Source organism: Struthio camelus, chromosome 16, assembly GCF_040807025.1.
Source record: "Struthio camelus isolate bStrCam1 chromosome 16, bStrCam1.hap1, whole genome shotgun sequence".
NCBI lineage: Eukaryota > Metazoa > Chordata > Aves > Struthioniformes > Struthionidae > Struthio > Struthio camelus.
The window spans coordinates 10,236,514-10,260,905 of NC_090957.1; the positions used below are offsets into that span (position 1 = coordinate 10,236,514).

Here is a 24,392-nt window from a genome sequence, read left to right on the forward strand (position 1 = left end):
ATTTGTATTTCTTCCTAAACAAAAGGAGCTAGAGTATTTTGAAGTGAAATATGATTGAGTCTTACAGAATGCATTCAAAAATATGAAAGTGGAGTGTGCTGCACATTCTCTAAAACAGACTAACTTTTAATGTGAGCACAGAAAAATCCACTGTAGTCCTTTTATCGACACAGACAGATGACAGAGCAGCCAGGTACTCTTGCTTGCTTTAACTGTGGCTCTGTCCATGCGTTCTCTCCACACCATCAATAGCTTTAAGACTGCGTGCACGTAAGCATGGATGTAAAGTGCATAGCCTTGCAAACCTGGTTCTGCATTTTGGACCTGCTTCGGCACTGCTGGGGGAGGTCCGGTTGTTTTGGTCAGAGTGCTGCAAGTGAAACGAAGCTCCCCTAGGACAGGGCTCTTTATTTGCTAAAGTGAAGCTTTATTTTGCAGCTGTCTGAATATCAGCGTGGCTTCCTGCCCGAGCAAAGCCTTGCTGTTTCTCTCCGTCCTTTTCATCATAGAAAATGCCAGCCTGGTGTGTCATTTGCTCAAAGGCTGTTCATACCATGGAGCTGTTTGAAGCCAGGAGTTTGGCAGAGTAGAGATGAGCTTTGTGGCATTGTGCAGAATTTCCTCAAAGCTTTCGTCAAATCAATTTTTTGAGTGCTTGAAACCACTGTCCCTGAGGATCTTAGAGCTCTCACTCCAGCTCAGCACCCTAGCACTGAGGGCACGGTTAACGTGTAGACTTGGTGTCAAGCAGAGCTAGGAAAGACGTTTTGGAAGTGTGGTTCCTGCTCTCGGTGTCTGAGGCTTTGCTATGAAATTAAAATGACCAAGTGAATGTCTGGAAGCAAGGACCAGAGGGAAGTATCTATCCCGGTCTGCTCACCCTTGTCATATTAAACAGCAAGATTATTTAAGTGCTTAAAATAAAGAGGAAAATGAGCTCTGCTTTAATGAGTTTTTAATTACACAAAGCAATTGCCCCCACCTGTCAAAAAGCTATTCAGACTCTTCATTTAGATGAAGAGAAAAAGGTAAAAATCACCTGTCCCAGCAATTGCTATGAAATAAATCCAAGCAATGCATAATTTTCATGCCTGAAGAAACATTGTCTGCTTGCCATTTTCTCTAAACGGCAAGCTACGGGTCCAACGGCATGACCGCCTGTCGCATGGACAAAGCACAAGACATTGATGGTTCAGTGCGGCCATGTAGGTAGTGTGCGGGCTGCAACAGGACTGCGCAGGGCTACACAAATGCTCCACAACCTCCCCATCTCCCCAGGTGTACTAGAGGTCTGCATGGCAATCCATCACCGAAAGGGGTCTAGGTATGTCTGGACACATCCCAGTGTCCCTGGGCTGCAGTGTGAGGCTGCATGTGGCCTTGCCTGCTTTGGACCAGGTTCTGAAGAGCCTCTGCTGAAATCAGCTTCTCTAATTATTAACATCTGGGTGACAAGAGGCAGGGAACCAGTTTCACTTAAAATGTAGGTGAATGATTAAATCTTGAATTTTCAAGTGAACCTGCCACATGGTTTCATTGTAAATTCAATCTTTAAACCAGGCCTATGTTTTGATACAAATATGTTTCTGAAGTCGGGGAGGGATTTTCCTGTCTAGCTCCAGGCTTGGGTGCAAATGCAAGCCTAATGAAAATCCAGGGTAAAATACATTAGTCTCGTCTATTTTCATGTTTCAGTAGAGGTTAATATCCAAGATACGTGGAAAGCATAAGCCCTGGAAATGGCATTAGACTAGTGAGGCTTTTGGATACGACCAAGGAAAATGTAGATCATGAAGAGTGTAGAGAGAGTGGTTACATATGATGGCCCAATCCTGATGTTGCTGTGCTCAGTTAACAAAGTCTAATTAAAAACTGTCAGGGAACTGCTTTCTGTCCGTGGCTCTGAGGGCTTCCTTGCCAAGGAAGGGGGCTGGCACCATTTTCCCTATTTTGCAGATGAGGAAACTGAAGCACTGTGGGAGCGGGTTGTAGCAAAGCAAGTCACTGCCTAGCTTGAAGTCTACTTCTTCCTACTCCCTCTTTGCATTCTCTCTTTACAGGGTGTAAGGAGCAGGGATTTGAGTGATTTTAAGAGTAGACATTTGTCTTTCAATATCTACGTAGTCCATTTCAAAAAGCTGGAGTGAAATTTTGTGACCAGCATCTCAGAGTTTAGCCTTTATATAAGGAGATCCTTTGACTTCAAGGAAGTCTCTGAAGATTTATGAGTGGTTGCAGCACAGATCTGCGTGTAGCCGTACATGTGTCGTAGCTGGAGAGCTTGTGTTACAATATTGTGGCTTTGCTGCATGGCTAACCATTTCCACTCCTGCCTTTCAGATCCAACTAACACAATAAGCTGATGTCCTTTGTTAAGTCAATTTGAAAATGACTGTTAAAATACAACCATTGAGCCCAAATCCATTCCAATGAGGAGCAGACATGCATGAGAGCTTGTGTATATAATTTAAACGACAGTGATGCCCAAGTAATAAGCATTTTTATTGCAGGGAGTGTGATCTATCAACATGTCATTTGAGGCAGTTTATGTTTGTCTTTAGTCAAGAGTGTCCCAATTTTTGAACAGTGGCTCTGTCACTCAGCAGTTATCTGAAGCACTTGGACCGCACTTTGTTCTTCTGTTATTTCACAGGCCTCAATTTAACAAATTTTTAATTTGTGGGCTAGAAGTTAAGAACATTCTCTTGTTCCATAGTTAAGTTGGGAAGCCTGGAGTTTATCTGAGGAAAGAAACAAAGCTCTGTCATATTTAGTTCCCTAGTAATCTTCCTTCGTAGCCCTGCGGATTAAAATGATTGGTGGCTGCTGAGATCTCCGGCGAGGAGCCAGATCTCAGTGGAAGAAATGCGCTGAGCAGAAGGCGTCATGGGCTTCTCGTGTGTCTCAGTCACCCCAGTGATAATTATCTTGGCACAAGACGTTACTTAAATACAGTTGTGAATGTTCAGCTCCGTTTTGGCAGCATGTAAATCCAGAGCAGGCTCAGTGCAGTTGCTTTGGATTCTTACCAGCATAACCAAGAGTATTTGAGATGCTTTTCAACAGGCCTCTGCGTTTCAAGGTATTTGTCAAAAGCTGCGTAGCATAATTAGTATGCTAAAAACACCCATATTAAAAAGTAATTAAGAGGCAGCATCAATGATGTTTCTACTGCACGGAAGTTAATATAGGAACTGTGGTGTACAATAGAATGGTTTCTTTTTTTAATAGTCGATGTCTTAATAACTGTCTTCATATATTACTGAAAAATATAACATGACCGCCCTAATCAACTGTTCGTGTTTTATAAGTGGTATCAGCACTGTTAATTAACTCAAGTTTTAAGAAGCTTGAGGAAGTTGAAAGCTGATGTGCTTTCATTCTGTGTGCTGCTAAGCTGATTTTCATTGATTTGTGCATGCGAATTAATCAGCCATCCAAGTACTTAGTTATTCCATTTGCCTGTGTGCTTTTTTTGCTTGTAAATGATATCTTTGAAGTTTATTAAAGGAATGAGTCATGTTGTAGCTTCCTAAGAATTTTCCCCCTCTGTAGTCATACATTTTTCATGCTGCTCAAATCATAATCTGTATAATGAACGAGGGAAAATACTGCTATATGGAGCTGTGTCTATACAGCTGAACTCTGGAGATACATATCCCTTTATTTGCGTGGCTGGCTGCTCTAATATAAGCACATTTAAAATCTTTCCCAGACTTTCAGAGCTGGGCTAAAAAATTAATGTACTTCCCTGTTTAGCGCTCCCCCAGCTTGTCTTCTGTTGTGCACAGCGAACCTGTTTCCACACTGGCTCTGAGTTATGGTGCGCCGCTTTAATAGCCTTTGCTTGGGCAGATTAATAGAGGAGGTCCATCATAAATTAAAAAATGAGAAAGCAATTGCTTCCAGAACTTGTATGGTTTCTAATTAGCATGATGCTGTTTCTCTGTAGCCCTGTTTAAGAATCTGCCTGGCGCTGTGTTTCACCTTGCTCTAATTTTAAATGTTTGCAAAGAACCTGTCCCTGTTTAATGCTGGACATGACACATTCAACTTTAATGTAGCTGAATTAGGTCCTGAGAATGTAATGTTAGACCAGACCAGGTGCCATGAGCATAATGCAGTTGCAAATACCATTTAAAAGAAATAGAAGTGTTCTTTGCAGAGAAAACATAAGAACTCGAAACATAATCATCCACAGGATTGTGTGTGCTCTATTTTAAAGACCCATGCTTGATAGGATGTTGTGACTGGAATAAAATAGCTCAACCAAAGAGCAAAGTTGATAAAACTACCTGGAGAGTTATGGGGGATTTGAGCATTTGTCGGGAAGAGGAGCCAAGTTTCTTAATGTGAATTTACCCTTGTGGGTGCCCTTGGGTTTGTGACCTGTGTTGCAATATGACAGGTTAAACTAGTTCTATGAGCCTTTTATGAATTTTAGCTGGAAAGGAAGAAATAAACAAAAAAGATACTTTAGCAAGCCATGCACTGCTGAGCTAATTTATGAGAATTTTAGTAAGCTAATTAAAGATGGGACAAGGCAGTAGTGAAATTGAGGTCACAGCTAAAACTAAATCAAATTTGGGAGGTTCAAGTGATTGAATCTCCAAATTAATAGAGCAACTAATCACAAAATTATGAGACTGAGATTAGAAGGAATTGCTTTGTCCTAGTACAGTTTTTGGAGAGTTTGAGGAGCTGGGTTCATTGAGTAGTGGCCATCTCAGTGCATCGACTAAGCTGCAGCGGAGAATGGATATTGCAATTACCTATAGGACTTGAGCTTCTGTTGCAAGTAAATCATATAAACCTGCAGTGCTCATGTCTTGGCTTAATGTAAGGCACAATAGGAATACATGTTCCACCTCAGCGCTTTCTCCTTCAGTCTATTTGGTGTAACAGATGATTGTGAAGGGAGGTAGAGTAAGAACTGCCACAAGAACCCTTTATGTCTCTGCTAATTTAATGCAGATGGACAGTTAAATCATAGATGAAAAATCTTTTGAGCAATATCGCTTCTTAATTCAGTGACTAGTTTTGAGGTTACAGATGCATGAAGCACAGGAAATAAAGAGGAGGAATTAGAGATCTATGTGCAGACACAGGGCTATGATCTCATTGCAATTACAGAGACGTGGTGGGATAGCTCACATGACTGGAATGCTGCAGTGGATGGATGCAGGCTTTTAGGAAGGACAGGCCAGGCCAGCAAGGGAGGAGGGGTCGTCACGCTTTATATGAGAGAGCAGCTGGAATGTGTGGAGCTCAGCCTAGGGCTGGATGATGGGCTGACCGAGATCTTATGGGTAAGGATTAAGGGGCAGCCTAACGTGGCACTGTTGTTGGAGTTTGCTACAGGCCACCTAATCAGGAAAAAGTAGTAGATGAGGCCTTCTAGAGATATCTGGAAATAGTCTCATGTTCACAAGCTCTGGTCCTCATGGGGGACTTCAACCACCCTGACATTTGCTGGGAAGACAACACAGCAGGGCATGAGCAATTTGGGAGGTTCCTGGAAAGCCTTGATGACAACTTCCTGATACAGGTGATAGAGGAGGCAACAAGGAGAGATGCTCTTACTCGGTCTCATACTTACAAAAAAAAAAAGGGCTGGCTGGAGATGTAAAGGCTGGGGGCAACCTTAGCCTGAGAGGAGGGAACAGAGCAAAGAGTGGGATCACAACCCTAGATTTCGGGAGAGCAGACTTTGGCCTCTTCAGGGACCTACTTGGAAGAATCTCCTGGGATAGGGTCCTAGAAGGAAGAGGGATCCAAGGAGGCTAGTTGATAGGCAAGGATCACTTCCTCCAAGCTGAAGAATGGCCAAACATAAGAAGTATACAGAAGGTGGAAGGAGGGACAGGTAACCTGGAAGGAATAAAGGGACATTGTCCAAGTATGCAGGTGTGGGGCAAGGAAGGCCAAGGCCCATCTCGAGTTCAATTGGGCAGAGGTTGTCAAGGACAACAAAACAAGCCTCTATAAATACGTCAGTAACGAAAGGAAGACTAGGGGAACGTGGGCCTGCTGCTAAATGGGGCGAGGGCCCTGATGACAAAGGATAGAGGAAAGGCAGAGATACTGAATGCCTTCTTCACCTCAGTCTTTATTGGCAAGACTGGCCCTCAGGAATCTCAGGCCTTGGAGAGCAGGGAGAAAGCCTGGAGAAAGGAAGGCTTTCCCTTGGTGGTGGAGGAGGATGTGATTAGGGAACACCTAAGCAAACTAGATATACACAAGTCCACGGACCCTGATGGGATACGTCCATGAGTGCTGAGGGAACTGGATGATGTTGTTGCAAGGCCACTCTCCATCGTCTTTGACAGGTCATGGCCACCAGGAGAGGTGCCTGAGGATTAGAAGAAAGCAAATGTCATTCCAGTCTTCAAAAAGGGCAAGAAGGAGGAGTCAGGGAACTACAGGCCAGTCAACCTCACCTCCATCCCCTGAAAGGTGATGGAACAGATCATCCTAGGTACCATTTCCAAGGACAAAAAGGTTGATCAGGAGTAGTCAGCATGGATTCACCAAAGGGAAATCATGCTTGACCAACCTCATAGCCCTCCGTGAGGGGATGACTGGCTGGGTAGATGAGGGCAGAGCAGTGACTTCAGCAAGGCTTTAGACACTGTCTCCCATCACATCCTCATAGGCAAGTTCAGGAAGCGCGGGCTGGATGAGTGGACAGCGAGGTGGATTGAGAACTGGCTGGATGGCCGAGCTCAGAGGGCTGCGATCAGTGGCAGAGCGCCTAGTTGGAGGCCTGTAGCTAGTGGTGTCCCCCAGGGGTGAATGCTGGGTCCAGTATCAATGGCCTGGATGAAGGGGGCAGAGTGCACCCTCAGCAAGTTTGCTGATGCTACACAACTGGGAGGGAGTGGCTGATAGACGCGAGGGCTGTGCTGCCATTCAGAGGGACCTGGGCAGGCTGGAGAGCTGGATGGAGAGGACCCTCCTGAAGTTCAAGAAAGGCAAGTGCGGGGTCCTGTGTCTAGGAAGGAAGAACCCCATGCAGCAGTACAGGTTGGGGGTTGACCTGCTGGTAAGCAGCTCTGCAGAGAAGGACCTGGGAGTGCTGGTGGACAGGAAGTTGAGCATGAGCCAGCAGTGTGGCCTTGTGGCCAAGAAGGCCAAAAGGTATCCTGGGTTGCATTAGGCAGAGCATTGCTAGCAGGTGGAGGGAGGTGATCCTGCCCCTCTCCTCAGCACTGGTGAGGCCATAGCTGGAGTACTGTGTCCAGTTGTGGGCTCCCTAGTGCAAGAGAGGCATGGCACTACTGGAGAGAGTCCAGCAGGGGGCTATGAAGATGATGTAGGGACTGGAGCATCTCTCCTATGAGGAAAGGCTGAGGGTGGGGTCTGATGAATGTGTTTAAGCATCTGAAGGGAAGATATAAGTTCATAGGCCAGACTCTTCTGTGTGGTGCCCAGTGACAGGACAAGAGGCAACAGGCAGAAACTGAACCACAGGAAGTTCCATCTGAACATAAGGAAAAACTTCTTTACTGGGAGGGTGACAGAGCACTGGCACAGGTTATCCAGAGAGGCTGTGGAATCTCTTACCCTGGAGATATTCAAAACCCGTCTGGACATGGTCCTAGGCAACCTCTTCTAGGTGACTCTACCTGAGCAGGGAGGTAGGACTAGCTGATCTCCAGAGGTCCCTTGCAACCTCAAAAGGATACATGTTGCAGTTCTAGCCCTCGTGACGTCAGCCTGCCTGACGGGTCCCGTGGGCACTCTTTGTCTTGGATTGGGGTAGAAGTTTCATCAGCGCTATGCAGCCTTTATTGGTGCAAAGTCAGCAAGGTAGAAGCGATAGGAGAGGCTGGAGGTCTTTGGCAGGTGAGCAAGCAATGGGGCTGCCCTCCTAGCTGACAGGCAGCAGGCAGATGTGAGATCCACAATCAGCACAAATTAGTCTTACCCTCGATGCTTCCTGTGAGTGTTCTTGCTGTGGCAATTACTTCAGCTTTTTCAGCATTTCACAAAGCAGCCTGGACTCTTAACTGATTGGTAGGATTATATAAATTCTTAGGTTGTTCTAATGGCCTTTGACCAAAAAGCACAAGCTGCTTTTTAATGTGATGAAATAAATTCTGCACATAAGTAAGCAAGAAAAGTTTTCTGTAGCACCAGCTTAAGCCTGGATTTTCTTCTTCCTTGTGTGTGTGCAAGAGATGGAGTTATAGATGGCCTTTTTTTCAAACAGTTCCCAATATTTATTGAATTAATTTAAGCAAAAGGATGCGAGATTAATGTGAGCTGTAGTGAGTTTTTACACAAGCATTTATGGTTTTGGGTGTCTGCCTATGTACTTAGTGTATAGCAGTCTTCAACACTGGGAATCAATCTGTGAGTTCATTAAATGAGCAGTGGACACTTGTGTGCATATAGTTTAAAGAAGGCCAAAGAGATTTTTCAGGTGTCCAGGACTGTGCCAGTGAATACAGATTTAAAGATCAGTCCTTCACGATACAACTCAGTAGCCCTGCCCCCCTTCTCACTTGTTCTCTTAAAATGCCTAACGACAAGGAAAGATTAGAGCAGTTCTTCCTCGCTGATCCTGTTCTGAACAGTAACACTCAGAGCAAGTGCTTGGAAGGTATTTGGTTTTTGGTTTGTTTTAATTGCATTTGGCATTGCCATTCCACCCCTTAACTGATAACCTTCCTCTCTGCTTATGTATTTGTACCCTCAGGTGTTTGCACTGGCTAACCTGAAGGTGTATAATTAATGGGCTTTGAGTTGCTCGCTTAGCTCCTGCAAACTGCCTGACGGGTATGAGAGCATCTGCCTCCATGTCCTGTCCTCATGCAGTGCCTACTACCTCCCTGATCCTTCCTTGTTTCTTAGGGCCAGATTTGGGCCAGTTTACTTTGCCAACGCTATTTTTGTATCTTGTTCTTGGCCTGGACTCCCTCAGCCCAGATTTGTTCAGGCACTGTCACGTGTGTGCTCAGAGGCCAGTTTAAGGTGAGGGAATATTGAGCAGTTTGGATAAATGCCCCTACTCTCTCTTCTTTTTAATGGGGGTCAAGAGCACCGAATGCCCAGCTGTCTTCTCATTTACGTGAAGTGTGGGGGGAAAAGCAAGGAGAAGCCTAGTCAACATCTTCATTAAAATGGTATCACCACACGCTGAAAAGCATTCAGTGAATTATCTACAGAAATCCATGCAGATAATGCTGCTGATACAGAGCCAGAAAACTACAAATAGGCTTGGAAGTGGGTGATTTGTGTTTCTTCAGCTAGACATAGGAGGTTAAGTGGAATTCTTCACCTGATTTCTAAAATCTCGTGGTCTTCTGAGGTTTCATGTTCGTTTTCATGCCAGTATCGATGTTCATTGTGGAATATTAAATCTGTGAAAACAGATGCATAGCAGGGGCAGAGCTAGCTCTGCACAAATGAGCTCTTGCAGTCTGAGCCATGGTTGCCTTTAAACTGGGAGCTCACTGCTGAGTGGCTTGGATCCTTCTGCCTCTTCTCGGGGCTCCTGAGGAGTGAATGAAAACCAGAAAAGAGCAGGACCTTTATCTAGCCTGGGAATTTTCTCTTACAGTTCTGCTATGTGCTGTTCTAACTGGCAGTCGACAGGGTGCTGCTGCAGTGAAAAGAAGCAGACCAGAGGCAAAGGAGGCTGAATTAGGCCAATGAGGTTTTGGTAGGGCAACAGTGCCAAGGTGCTGTCCAGGGCTCCCATCCTTGTTCCCCGCTGCCTCCTCCATGTCCCTGTGCAAATCTTAGTCTCCTTTTTTTCCCCAGGCTGTAAAAACAGGCAAGGCCACGTCCCTCCCTCCCAGAGGTTTTCACTTGCTGGTTTCTGTAGAAAACCAGCTTAGAAGAGTAGAGGGGCAGGAGGAAAGCCTGTTTCCTCTACTGGAGGGGAACTCTGTTTTTACCCTGATGAAGATGCTTTTGCCTCCATGGAGTTGTTTCTGGTTTAGGGAAGGCTGTTTAAAGAACGCCATGTGTGAAATGGCACTGGATAAGCAGTGGAGCATGCAAATTTACAGCTTTTGCACCTCTAAAACCTGGTTCTTTCCCTGTGGTTTGCACTTACAGTTGACATTTATCTTCAGAAGATCTCAAGTTTCAGAGACATCCAACGCTCATGCCATTTAAATTTTTTTAGTGGTTTTACTCTTTGTGCTCGCTCTCAGGAACTGCACGTTTTGTGCGCATGCAGAGAAGAGAAAGATGTTTTGCACACTTGCAAAGAGATTTTTTCCCCCTTTTCTTTGGAAGGAAAGGTATTTAAAAAATCTGCTATTTCTCTGGCCTCAAGCTGCTGCTACGCTGCCAGCGTCTGCATCTACTTTCTCCTAGTAAACCACATCTCTGCCAATGCATGATCTGTGCACTGGTGCCCTGTGGAACTCTGCCCAGCTAATATGTGTGGATAGATTATGCTTTGCAAATGCCCATTTTTTAAAGAAACACAGGGAGGGTCCTGCTTGTTCTGTAAAATGACCTGTAATCACAGAACCTTGAGATCTCCAGATCCAAACTGTTATGTAAAGAGTATTTAATTCAAAATCTCCAGTACATTGCAACTGCAAAAATGCATGTTCTGGTAGCACAGGGCTAGTTATGGTTACCTGGTTCTCGCTACACAGGTACTATAAGAAAGACAGAAAATAAGACTTCTGAGCGTATGGGCTATCTTTAACCTTCATTACCAAAATCATCTTGGTCTGGGGCAGTTGCAGCGATTGTCTACAAGCGAAAGTAGCAGGAGGTAGACAGGCTGTTTTAACTGTCTGATAATTAAATTTAACAGCTGGAAGCAGGGAGAGCCAGCACTATAAGGCTAGCAGAGCTTCCCTGGAGCATGGTTAGGGAGGATGACATACATGATTCTTTTACGAGGGGTTGGAAAGAGATTCATGTGGATAATAAAGAGTAGTGGCAGAAATCATACCCTCAGCTAAAGAGGGGAGGGGACTTTAGAGACTTCTACAGCACGTAGGGCAGTTATGTATGGACTTGTTGAACTCGCATTTTGCAAGCCTTTCTTCCAGACACGTTACACTTCTTTGTAAACACTAAGTGACGTTCTTGAATATCTCTTGGTAGCTTAGGCACACAAGTGCCATCCATTTGATGCTTTTAAAACTGTTTTTTCCAGGAGAAAGAATAACCTGTGTTTCACTTCTGGGAAAACCTAAGCATACAGCGGTTTGGTGATTTTTCTCTGTGGAAGAGGCCAGTTTTGAGAATATCTGCAAAATCCCAGTGCCTTTGCACAAGACACAATGTGAAAGGGTGGATAGGGGGCCAAAATAGACCATTTTCAGTGGTGTGATTGGCATACAGGGACTGCCCTAAACTTGAGAGGAGTAAAAAGACGGTAACGGTTTCTGTGTTTCTTGTCAGGGAGTGACGTATTGTGGTGAAAGCTCAGCCAGCAACCTAACCATGGCCAACGTCCCCTGGCATGAAGAGGTGGTGCATTTCGTTCAGGAGCTGGCTGACCTCATCCCGGACTATGAAATTGCGTGTGAACACGAACACTCCAACTGTCTCCTGATAGCTCACAAGAAGGTAAGACTCCTCTGTGCCAGGGCGTAACAGGCACAATAACTATCTCCTACTTGGACGCGAGATCGCTCTGTTCCAACAAATTTTCCCTCTAAAGTTAAATGAATAGTTTGGAGGAAAAAAAATCTTTTCCCATGTACCGCAGAGAACTCTGCGGACTAGTTAATAAAACCACTGCAGGATTTGGCTGGTCCTGCTAACTCACAGCACTTCCTTGGTGGTGCAAGCAAGAAGCACTTAACGGTTGCAAGAAGAGCTCATTACAGTATCATTTGTACTTTCTGTCACACTCACTGCTTTGAATTTTGAGAAGGGCAAGAACAAATCTGGTTGGGGTGGGTCAGTTCTTTTTGTCTTGTCCCATAGCCTTTTCTCCAGCAGTATGTACCGCTATTTTCTTGCCCCACTGTGTGTAGTGCTCAGTAAGGAAGTTACAGTTCAGAGTAGCTTAGGGTCCTGTTCTTCCTCTCCTGGATTTTTGTGATACCTACCAAAATTGTAGCCTTCCTTATTCCTTTCAGTCAGAGTTGGGATAACATTTTTCTTCCTTTGGAGAAATGATTTGGGCGAAAGACAAACTGATACGTGGATGTTAACCTAGGATGGCTTCCTTTTTAAATCGGAAATGCCTTTCTGTAAAACTTGTTTCAAAGGGAAAATGAAATAACTGGCATAATTTTTGTATGCCCTCTCCATCCTAATGGTGGAGCAAAGGTTGTAGAACTGCCTTCTGGCACCAGGCCAGCATCCCTTATGCTACTAGGGTGCTTTGCAGGCCAGGCGTGTTTCAGTAGTATATGTATGTTTTCTTTGAAACTTAGGTTCCTTTCAAATTCGGTTGATTGTGTTTATAAATACAAGTGAAATGCTGAAAAATTAATTAATTTTAAAGGATGCAGGATATGAAAAATATCAAGTACAATTTGGTATTCTGAGTTCCAGAAAAGCTTAATAGAAGGATAATAAGAAACATATAATAATGTGCTAGCTAAGCAACTGATGGAGCACCCACTTATTATGCTAATTGTGATGATTTTGCTCTTTGCATATACTTCCCGTGTGTTTGCTGAAGTCATGTGCTCTCTCTCATCCCTTGTTTAAGTGGGGAGCTGGTTTTAGTGGGTGTTGTTATATAGCTTTACCTACAAGGTGATTCTGACCGTTCCACAGTACACACAGTGAATAACAGCTTAAAAACACCATTTACAGAAGATGAGAAATATTTTTAAACAGTGTTTGAAAATAATTAGAATCTCATTGTTGAAAACTCCCAGCGGAGAGTTTTCAACTCTCAGCAAATCGCAGAGACAGTAACCCGTATTTTTTTCCTATATGGGAGTAGATATGAAAGGGAAGAAAAAAAAAATGGGATACCTGACAGTATTTTTGTTTTAACTCACCTTAAAGTTGCTTTATTTACAGTCTAAGGCTCAGGTGTTGCCACTGGCAACTATGCCTGAGCAAATCCTTGAATACAAAAGATCCTGTTCCGTTCTAAGGTGAAAGGCTCAGGGAAAGAAAGGAAACAAATTTCCCCTTAAGTTATTGATGCATAATTTAAGCAACATCATTAGTAACAAGAATGGATTCATACCAGCCCAGGAGGAATTCAACAGCTGCTTTGCTTTCCAAATCCATTAGAAGGGGGCGTCTTTTGGAAGCAATCTATACTTGGGTACTAAAATAACTAATAAAACCTAAATTTATTCCTATTACTTTTAATTCTGGATTTCAGGCTCCAGTGGAGAATAAAATTTGTCAGTCTGTGTTATTTGCAGAAAACCTGCCATGGGGGAACAATCAAACTACTGAGTAATTGCAAAACCAAAGGTATCTTTAAAATCAGAAGTTAAGGAGTTGCAGGAAGAGGGTAATAAAAATCATTAACAGATGTGATTTATTTGATTGTGTTGTGCTAAATCTGAGTTTTGAGGTATTCAAACAATAATAATATTAATAATTTTAAAAGCCAGTATTCAAATGCCAGCCTGTACAAAAGAACCTGCAAATGTCAGAGAAATAATGCATCTTGATTATAGCCTCTGCTCCTTGTCTGAAGGAGAATTGTTGATTGGCACCTGCTTACTCACTGAATAGTAGTTGAGGACTTAGGCTCTGAAGTCTCTTAAGGCCAGGGATTTAGGCAGAAAAAGGGATTTAGGTAGAGGAAACTGCAGTTTATAAGTCTAGTGAAATTTTCATATCTCAGGAAGTCAAGAGGAGATACAGAGATAGGATCTCTTAGTTTTTTTGAGGTGCTTTAGTGTCTTAGAACTCTGGCATTAGGCTTCCAAATCTCCCCCTCGCCTCCACCCCTTTTTCTGATGTGAAGTAGGTTCCTGATTTCAGAATTTCTTTCTAAAATTGAAAACTAGAAAAATCTCAGAAAATAAGTAAAATGACTTCCCCTTATCTCAGTGAGCTTTGGATCTGACTTTCAGGACTGCACTCTCCAGTATGACCTTAAAAAGTCTACTGCATTTAAGCCTGCTATCAAAACATTTGTTTTCCACAGTTACCCTTCCCAAACCCCTAAAAAATAATCCACAGAAGTCCTATGTCCCACGCACCCTGACCTGAAAGCCATTAGCTACTGTTATTTCTGCTTTTTTGAGACCGACTGGGTATCAGCTTCTTAAGGATCCCTTGAGCCCCGTGGCCATGGTACGCAAGCGAGAATAGTGAGCCTTGGATGCAACCTGCCTTTGGGTTGTGGTGCGCTCCCGTGTGTGTGAGAACTGATCTGGCTTGTCTTTTCTGTGCCTCTCTCCTGACTTTCTAGTCCCCTTTTTGCAAGCTGATTTTCATCTCTCGTTGAGAGATGCCCAGTGTATTGTGGCTCCATCCTCTTTGATTTTTTTTTCCTTTGGCAATAGCACTAAATTCTTGAGTAATTATATTTGCTTTGTAACAAATCCTATAAACACCAAAGTCCAAAAATTGAATTTATTACAGAGCTTTTGAACTAATTGGCCGAGATACTGAGACAGCAACAACTTTATAATTTAACAATAATTCTAGTAACCTTTTCCAGAGAGAGAACTTAGGCAGCTGGTTTTCCTTGGGCTGTAACAATAAATATATCCTTGAGATGATCGGAACAAGTGGCTAATAAGGGAGAAAGTGCTGCAGATGCCTTGCAGCATTTTTCTGAATGAGACTTATCATCCCAGTAATTTCTAAAATAAAACCGTCTGCTCCTCTTTGTTGTATTTGCTTTACACTTATACTTGCCACACTCTCCATTGTGTTGAAGCTCTTACCTGCCAATTATATGCTATTATGTTGATTTAAATATCTAGCTCGCTTTTGTGAGGGTGTTGTTTTCCAGCCCTGCTCTCCCTGTTGCTTTACAGTCATGAGTTGCTCGTTAGTGCAATTTGTGTTGTGTTCTGCTGCCGTTTTGTGTCCTGAGCTTGTTTGTTAATATATGGAAGCATCCCTGCCTCTTTCCTGTGATACCAGGTTTGATTTCCATGTCAATTAGGCAAACTTTAGCACAGTGAATAGGCTTGAAATCCCATCCCTTTGCCGTTATGTGCAAGTCTCAGATAACGGTGAAATGAATGAGCTCAGAAAAGTTGCTGCAGTGGTCCTTTTTGCCTTAATAAACAGATAAACATGCCTTTTACAAGGAGGTCTGAGTCCATACCCTGGATCCAAACGTTCTTTAGGGTTGTTTGATCTAGACACAGTAATTGTGCCCCACACCTCCCTTTTCTTATCTCTTGTGTTATTTCCCAGTTGGATGCCATCTGGATTAGGTCTTGCATTCTCCAGTGCCATAGGGTTGCAGTAGACATTCAGTGGCACCATAGCAAGCAGGTTTCCTCTGCTCTCTGAGAACAAGCTGTAAAATGAAACAAGTCAGCTGCTTTTAGGAAATGTTCTGTAGATCGTTTGGTCAGCGAGACTATGTTTTCCCTCCTCTCTGAGGCCACGAGCAGGAGGGTATCATCCAACAGCTAGGCAGCCCTGCCATCGATGAGGTTTCCTTCCTTTGAGACTATTGGAAGACTGGTTGGGGAAAAGTAATGTTTTTAAGGACATGAGTCTCCTCCCCTTCCTCTTCTGGAGGAGATGACAGGAGAGATGTCCCTTAGCCAAGAGCTGTCTGGCATTTGCCTATTTGTATGTCTTTTGTTGTTGCCTCAGAAAGATGTGGTACTGAGCTTTTTGGCACCTGAGGCAGATGTGGTGGTTTTGAATTCAAGTGGATGGGGAGAGATGGTACCTGGCCAAAGGTGCTCATCACTGTCCATCGATGAAGAAAGGTTTCCAGCAAAGAGAGAATCAGTCTCTTCCTTTCCACTAGGCTTTCCAGCTCCGCCTCTGTCTGTGCCTTGGGGGCTCTGCTGGAAGGTGAGGGCTTTACGCACATCCTGACGGTGCTTGCAGAAGGCTCAAGAGGTTGGGTGAAAGACAGTGAAGTTGTTCCATGCTGAGCATTTCGTCTATATTTAGGGAGGAAAAGGAAGCACTTAACTACCAGCTGCAGATTGACTAACAAGGGTTATATTACAGAAAAATAGTCCATCTCATTTTATTTCCTTCCTGCTTCACAAATCATTTGGAGAGTGTAAGCTGTCCCTGTGATCCAGCATCCAAGACTCGGAATTTGGATTATGTTCTCTGCTTGCTAGCTGTAACGTTACGTCAGGGTTACCCCGAAACTGTGATGGGGTTATAATGCAAGGGGAAGAACAAACTTGGTTTGCTGCTTTTGTATCAGAAAGTTGCCAAGTAGGTGCAACACCCCTGTGTTTGCAGCAGACGTAGGGAGCGGAGTTACTCCCCATCTGAGGACAAAGAGTTTGAATATCGGAAGTGTAGTGTTATTTCAGGCATGAGTATGAAAAGTTGTGTGTTCTGATGATTTTTTCCATTGATACTTTCTAAATAGGAAGGTGGCTCTGCTGTGCTTGATCTGTTAGTTATTAAAAGAAGATCACAGTTATGCTAAAGTAATCCATTTTTCATCCATCAGAATTAAAACTGTCTGGATGTAACCCTGGCTTAATTGGCAGACGAGTTATTCTGTTCTGAAGCTGATCAGGATTAAAAAAAATCTGCAATAATGAATCTTTTATTTAGAATAATTCACACAAGGTTAGATTTAATAAATAGAAGCTAATGAGTTAGAGGGGAAGGATCCCATGAGTAAAGGGCAATATACTGCTGGTGAGGGATGATACAAGCCCAGCATTGCAAGAGTCAGGTTGGTTTTGCTTTGGTTTGGGGTTAGTTTTTTTGGTTTCACTCTCAGAAAATACAACAGCAAATTCCACTTCCAAGCATGCTAGTTGCCAACTTTCAAAGATGTTTCACCTGCTTTAACGTGGCTGATTGCTAAGGAGCTTTTAATTTAAATCACTGAGTATATTACAAAAAAGCTATTTGATTGTTTCCAACGAAAATTAGATGGAAAATTTTGATGCTGTTAACTTTTTGTAGATCCTGTTTTCTAAGTTGTTGAGGGGTTTAGAGCCATGTTGTTCCCATCGTGGAGTGCCAATACCCGGGGTTTCATTTACAGAATCACAGAATGGTTTCGGTTGGAAGGGAGCTCTGGAGATCATCTAGTCCAACCCCCCTGCTCAAGCAGGGGCCTCTAGAGCATGTTGCCCAGGATCACATCCAGACGGGTTTTGAATATCTCCAGGGAAGGAGACTCCACTACTTCTCTGGGCAACCTGTGCCAGTGCTCTCTCACCCTCCCAGTCAAGAAGTTTTTCCTCATGTTCAGATGGAACTGCCTGTGGTTCAGAGCCACGTTTAGCCCCCGAGGACATGGGATGCAGTGAAACTCTCGCGCTGCATGCTTGGTACCCTGTTAGATTTTATAACCTTCCCTTCCACAAATTTATATCTTAATAACTAGCCTAATCATAGTTTCTTCCCCTTAAAGCCTGAAGTCACAATTAGAAATTAAAAGGAAAAGATTTTTAGCTTTTAGCAGGAGATATGACCCTGTTACGATTAATTTCTCTCTCATATTTCTTCCTTTTTTTCCTGAATGACTCCAGTTCAGTTGCTTTCACTGTTGAGCCTTAAATAATTGTGAGCCTTAATTAGATGAGGAACTGTGTGTAATAATTTAATGAATTTGTATGACTTGGAGAGCTTTCTATTGGCAGGTGGTGAAAATAGTCATAACAGTTGCGTAATGTTAAGTGCTTGGCACTCCCATTATATTTGATCTGTTCAATAATACCTTGTGTGAAAGTATAAAAACTGTTTTATTTATTGAAATGGTTAGCTGTCTGCAGTTTAAAATTGAGGAATTCAAGATTGAGGCCTTCTTGATCATTTTTCCAGCCGTCTTTCTGATGTCATTTTTCTGGGCACGACAGTGGAGATCGGTGCTACAAAGCCTTTCAGCTACTGTATTTGCAAGTAGAAAGTGGTAAATAATTCCTAAATAGCACATTTCGTGTAGCATTATTCAGTACTTGCACATCTCCTATGTCAGGTACCCACGTTCTTAAAGCTTTCTAAATTGAGCAACCTTGAGATGTAAAGTGGAAGGGGAAGATGTGATTTTATTTTTCAGAAGGGGAATTGTAGAGGTGAAAAGACATGCAAGCGAGCTGTGACAAGAGTCAGATGAATTCCCCATCCCAGCTTTGCGCGCTGCCTCTGTTGCTGTGATACTTAAATTCCTTCTGCCTGTAAGAACCCAGCTGCACTGTCTAGACAGTTCATGATCTCTTCTGTCCGTCCGTTATAGAAAATCCAGATGCGTACGTCGCCACACCGCATGTGGGAATCTGGCTCGCAGAGAGACGCTCTGCAAGTTGTGTGCCGTTTCTTTAGGACCAAGATGCTGCAACAAACCCGGATGCCCCAGCAGCATCCCCTGGTCTCGGGTGCTTATTTATCTCTTTGGCGGCAATGAAAATGTGAGAGAAAACAGGTGATGGGTGTGAACATCTGTACTGCCGTATGGCCAGTGGTGGCCAGTTTAAATAGTGGCCGAGACAGACTTATGTTTGTGTCTTGAGACAGGTCTCACTGCAGATTTTGAAGAAAATTGCCTTGTTTGATGCTGCTGAGTCATTCTACCTGCTGCCAGGGGTGCTAAGGAGGGCGGTATTTCCACTCTGGATATTTTTTCTCCAAATACTCTTAATCTAAACCACTTAGTGTGCCTCCATGGAACGAGCGCTCTTCACTGATCCTGCGGGCAGTGAGTTCACCTTCTCTGACATACGTAATCTTCACAGCTGGCACGAGTCCGCAGGGGCACGTGGGAGCACACAGGCATATTTTTGCGTTTCAAGAGCATTAATATGTAAGTATGAAATTAAAAGAAAGATCTCCCTAAGACCTGTGCGCACAGCCACACTCCATCTCCACAGAATTGTGCTTTTTCTTAATAGCAAAAGAATATATTTAAGCTCAGCAACAATTTCAAGGCAAGCCACTGAAATACACACTGAGGATATCCTGGCTGCTCCTCTAAAGATAATTTAAGATGATTTTTGTGGTGTTCTCAAGAAAGAATATAAATGGGCTTTAGTGGTGGTTCTTTTGGTTTATCCCTGTGCGTTTTTAAATCCTGGGACAGTGCAAGGTCTGTAACGTTTGCAAGCTCTGAATGCGTTACTTCCTTAAAAAAATCCTATTTGTGCGTGACCTGATTTAGCGATGTTTGGAAGGCTTGGCCCTTCCAAAACCCTGGCCGCAACACCGAAGCACATCCTGCAGCACCGGCACACCAAAGCCACAAACAGCAGCTTTGCTCTTAGGACTTGGTAGTTTCCCGGTGGCCTGCCGAGAAGGGGACGTGAAGACAGTGTTGTCTGGAGGCGCTGTCCCTTCGAGCCGTTTCGCGGGGAGAAAGGTGACCGGGAGAGAAGCGCAGCACGCGTATGTGAGGCCAGGAACGCACAGCCGCTTTGTAAGCTGTCGGTTTGTGTTGCTTGGCTGAGATTTTTAACACTCATGCGGGCAGAAGACCTAATCGCTTCTGAATGTCTAAGAGCAGGGCCAGGAGATGGTTTTAATTTATTTTTTGGGATGGGAGATAAAAGTACGGACTGGAAAAAAAGAAGTGTTGGACCTGCTGGCTGTAAAAAAGCTCAGTTGCTTATGCTTGCTTTTGCAAAATGCTCTTTTAATGTCTCATGCTATGTGTAAACCAAAATAAATGTTGTTTGAAAAATTTGCCAAAACCAGGTTTTAAAATGCTGGAAGTTATAACTAGAAAGGCTGTTAGAGGATCCATGGGACCCCTGCCAGTTTGGATAGTTCCCTCCTGTATGATGCTAGAACAGTTTCAGTATGGCTACATCCATGTCAGTAAAGCATGCGCTGTTTTCCCTGCTTACGGCTGATTGATTTTTATGCGGTCTTTAAAACTGCATGCTGTATTTAACCATTAAATGCTGTGCATGCCTGGGGAAGAATCCATTTGTTGGACTCCTAAATCTTCTCCGTAAAAAAAAAACGGGCACCCTCAGGTAATTAAAGAGCAGCTCTTGTAAGACCTAACGCCCCGCTTCCTCCTCCCACTTTTCCTTCCGCTATTTAGTGATGTCAACCGTCATCGTTTTGCTGGATCGCTGCGTTTGGCTCATTTTGGAATATTAATGCCATGTTGCAGCGTAGCCGATGGAGAGATTTCCGTGTCCCACGGCCCCTCCAGCACAGCCTCCCGGCAGCCCCAGGAGCTGCAAAGGCTCCTCTCTCCTCCCAAGAGACAGCATGTCCTCCCAGCTCGAGAGTAGCTCTGCAAGAGTGAGATCGGCTGAGGGACTGCAGCAGGCTCTGCTGCACAGCCCTGGGTTATTTCCTTATTTTGTCTGTACTGCTTACTCTTTTCCTAGAAATAAAGGTTTTGTTTGTAAAGAAAGACCTAAGGGAATGGATGAAGAGAGGCCTTCCCTTTTCAACGTGTATTTTGCTGAAGAGAATACAACATTATCCTTCTTAGGACTAACTAATTGATTTTTGGCTGGCTTCCGTTTTCAGCTGTAGCATTTCATTCCCTGCTTCTCTTCCATATTTCATCCCTTCATATGAACCCCATGTTTCTTTCTCCGCCATTGCACTTGTCTGGGGGAGCATAGTGTATAACACTACTGTATTGCCCCCTACATATGTATAAATTGTCACAAAAAATTATTTATGCAAATGTGTTGGTAAGAAAAGAAATGCATAGTGTGGCTCTTAACCTTTCTCTCCTTCATTAATCCTGATGGCTTTCTGTGGTGAGAAGCTTCTCTCTGTATAGTCTAAACAGCTGTGAATGTATTACAAATTATCATTTAAAGTCGCTTCCAATTTATATCCAGTGTTGTAAATTAAAAGAAAAAGAGGAGGTGTTAGCAACAGTCTGTTGATGCTCTCAGATATCTTGGAGTCCTCGTTTTAATCCTGGCTCCTGATTATCATTGCAGCGTAGATGTTTTCCTTCCAAGACCCTCTCTTGGACGGATTGCCTACTTCCGTGCACAACAAATCTCCAGGCAGGTAGTTGTGTTCTTTCACAGCATTTCCATGAGACTGCGCCGGGTCTTGTTCCCTCTCCCTTGGCCAGGACTACAGCAGCTGGCCGCATGCCCTCGAGCGGCCTTGCTGTAGCCCTGCCCTGTGTCCAGGGGCATGCAACCCACCCTGAGGGACATGTAAAAAACTTTGAACCAAAAAAACACACACAACGAAATAGCCCATGGCACGTGGGGCCATGCGCTGCACAGGACGGAGGTGTGCAGGCCATCCTGGAGCAAGCTCTCCCCAAGCGGTATGGACCTGACCCATACTGAGGCCAGGGACCTCTTCCCCGGGAGATCTCCCTCCACCACAGTGGATGCCTTTTGCATGTAGTTTCAGCCATTTAATCCTTGATTTATATAGCCGAAGGGGCAGAGAGAGCATTTCTGCCCCCCTGGCCAAGGCAAGTTGAGCAGTGCCATTCCTGGAAGACATGTCATTAACCAGTGACAAATGTCTCCAGTGATGGACAACACTGTACAGCTTCCCCCAGGTTTATTCGGTGCTTACCTCTTAGAGGCGTGATGTCAGGCAACTCCTTCTACGTGCTTTTCTGTACTTTTGGGCCATTTACTTGTTCCCCCTTTCTTTTCCCTCACCTCTTGTTTTAACACTGCTAACATCTGCTCAGGGCAGTTCCCCTTGCACCAGCTGTAGGACCTGTGGACGCGGGAGGGAAGACTGCCTTGTGCATCCCTCAGCCCTGGTAGCGCAGGAGGTCTGTATGAAGCGGTCCGCGGTGGGACCGGGATGCCTGGAGCTAGCGTGGCCCAAGGGGAAGGCATGGGCTGACTCCTGCACAATCCTGCTGGTGGAGAGAAATCCTCAGGGGAGGATGAGCTTGTCTTTCCACACAACGCAGATTGGCTTTAGAGCTGACTGGAAAAGCTTTATTGCTTTTTTTTATGATGTTAATTTGAAAAAAACAAGGGGAGGGTTTCAGCCATTTGTCTTTTGTTGATGTATTTATCACCGTAAAAGACTTAACTAGATAGTGAAAAATTCAATAAAAAAGCCCAACTGCATTAGTCTTTGAAGTAACATTGATGTTTAGCATCGGCTTGCCTGTTATATGGATGCTGTGAAACTATTTTAAGTCTTAAATCTTTCATTATCTGTGGAATAATCATAAAATTGTTAAAGTCCCGTCTGTAAATCTATGTGGGCAATATAAGCTGTTCTCCCCTGCCCCGTGTTTGTCTGCTTTTTATTCCTCAGTGGAAATAATTGGTTTCCATGACACACCTAACGGATGGCTCCCATTTCTTTGTGTTTCATTGTTGAGCTATTGCAGCACTAAAAATATTTAAAATTATTTAATCTGCTTCAGCAACATTTTCCAGGCAGCTTTCCTTTGGTTGTTCTTATGGGAACGGTATTGTTATATTAGTCTGCAGCAGACAGCTATCAACATTAGTAGCTCCATTGTGTCAGGAGCTGCATGTTCATATGAAGTTAAATAAATTAAAATCTAACTTTAATGAGCTGGCCAAAGTTTAGGATGCATGCAAAGGAATGCAAGTGATTTATGCAAGCCTGAGAGGTTGGCTTGGCTGCCAGCTCTAACACTAGTTGAAAAGTCCAGCATCTTTGACACTCGATGGAGCCAGGAGACCAGGTGACATTTCCCATCTGTTTGATGTGATTAAACCAAAGCTCCAGAAAGGGAGCATTTTTAATTCTGAACAAAACACGTGTAAGGCTTTATTTCAGCAGCGCAGGAGGATGAGGGGAAGAGATAGAAGAGTTCCCTTGCTGGCACTAAGTCACCTTTTCTCCAGGTCTCCAGTTGCTTGCTCAGGAATGCAGCCCAAAAGCCTGCGTGTCTGTGAGTGCTCTGCTTTTGTGCCAGCTGTGAGGTGCCACATAGATGTGTCAGCTTTGAAACTCTGGCTGAGTTCTTGCTTGCTCTGCTCTACGTTGCCTCTTGTGGGCTGCAAGATGTTTATTGCCCAACTCAAGTTGTTGGAGGCTTTTTGAGAAGGGCTCAGTTTTAGTGCTGCTCGTGGTTTGCTTGGCACATGAGTAGCAGCCCAGGTCCGTGACTCTCAATTTCATTTGCCGCAGGCAGATGGCAGTTCTCAACTCTCCTGTCCAGTTGTATCGTATGAAACAGGCTGGTCTCGCATATTTGCCTTTAATGTGGTGCCTTGTGATTTGGGGGAACATGTGGGTTGGCATTTATTGGAGGAGTATTGCTTGCCTCACAGAGCTTTTAAAAGCACAGTCTGCTTCTAAAAGTGCTCCATGATATTTGTGACCAAAATGGACTAGTGTAGGAGTTTTTCATTTTTATTCTCTTCTGCTGTTAGTCTTGTCAAAGGTCACTATCTCCAAGGCAGAACTGCTAGTACAGTGAAATACAGCCATAGTATGGTATAAAAAAGAAATAGTTTGCTTCACAAAAGAGAGAACACAGCTAATCATGTCCCAGAACCTCATTTCAGAATCTCATCTCTGTACGAGACAGCTTTTACCCTCAGCTGGACAGTGATAGTGTTATACTGATGTCAAAGCTGCTGTGAATGATGAAAACACCAGCATCGACACTAGCCCATTCATGAGATTGTTTTTTCACCCACAGGTTCCCTGTTAAACTGACTGTTAGTAGAACTGAATCACTATTGATTGGCTTGGCAGTACAGTGATCTGAACAGCACTTGTTTGTCTAGAAATAAGTATCTCCTGTCAGTAACAGTCCACTGTTATTGTGCTCTTTCTGGCTTTGAAAGTACAGAGAGGCTGATACCTAAGCTGCTGTTGGGCTTGCAGGTTAACGATTGCAATCCATATCTTTGTTTCACCTAGTCCGGAAGCGTGAGGGCAGCAGTATCCATTAGGACTTTGTGTTATCACTCAGCCACTGCTGACCACAGGGTTTAAGACTTGTTGCAAGCTCCCCCTTCCCTCCTGAGATAAGAGTATCCCATTGGTTTTCAAGAAAGCAGGATTTATTGAATTACCTATTCAGTTTGGCTCATGTCTCAACCACTATCTTTGGTCTTTATGTGCTAGATTTCTCTTAGTTCACCTCAAGTCTATCTAGGGATCCACCCTTGCATTGTGTGAGCATATACTGGTCAGTGTTACTGAACCAAATTTTGGGGGAGGTATGTATAAGGCATTGTATGGACTTGCATAAGTGTCTTCCTGATATCTGTAGTTGTTGGTTGTATCTCATGACGTTCCCAGGCAAGCACTGAGGGTGGAAAGAAGGTGGGGAGGAAGAGCAGAGAGGAGAAGTTGAGGAGTAACATGTGGACAGGACAGGTATGAGCCCCAAGCCTCTGTTAGCCTCTGAGCACCACTGCCTTCCTGGGGCGCTTATTGCTGGTTATATCAGC

The 24,392-nt window shown here is 43.9% G+C and overlaps 1 protein-coding gene across 3 annotated transcripts in view; it reads left to right on the forward strand.

Annotated features, from left to right (window-relative positions):
• The window catches only part of LOC104146214 (S-adenosyl-L-methionine-dependent tRNA 4-demethylwyosine synthase TYW1), a 115,969-nt gene that overhangs the window by 87,337 nt on the left and 4,240 nt on the right, over positions 1–24,392 (forward strand). For all 3 annotated transcript variants that reach the window (XM_068910637.1, XM_068910638.1, XM_009678159.2), the window contains exon 15: positions 11,386–11,553. In XM_068910637.1, the coding sequence (XP_068766738.1) occupies positions 11,386–11,553 (168 nt within the window). The remainder of the gene's footprint in view (positions 1–11,385; positions 11,554–24,392) is intronic.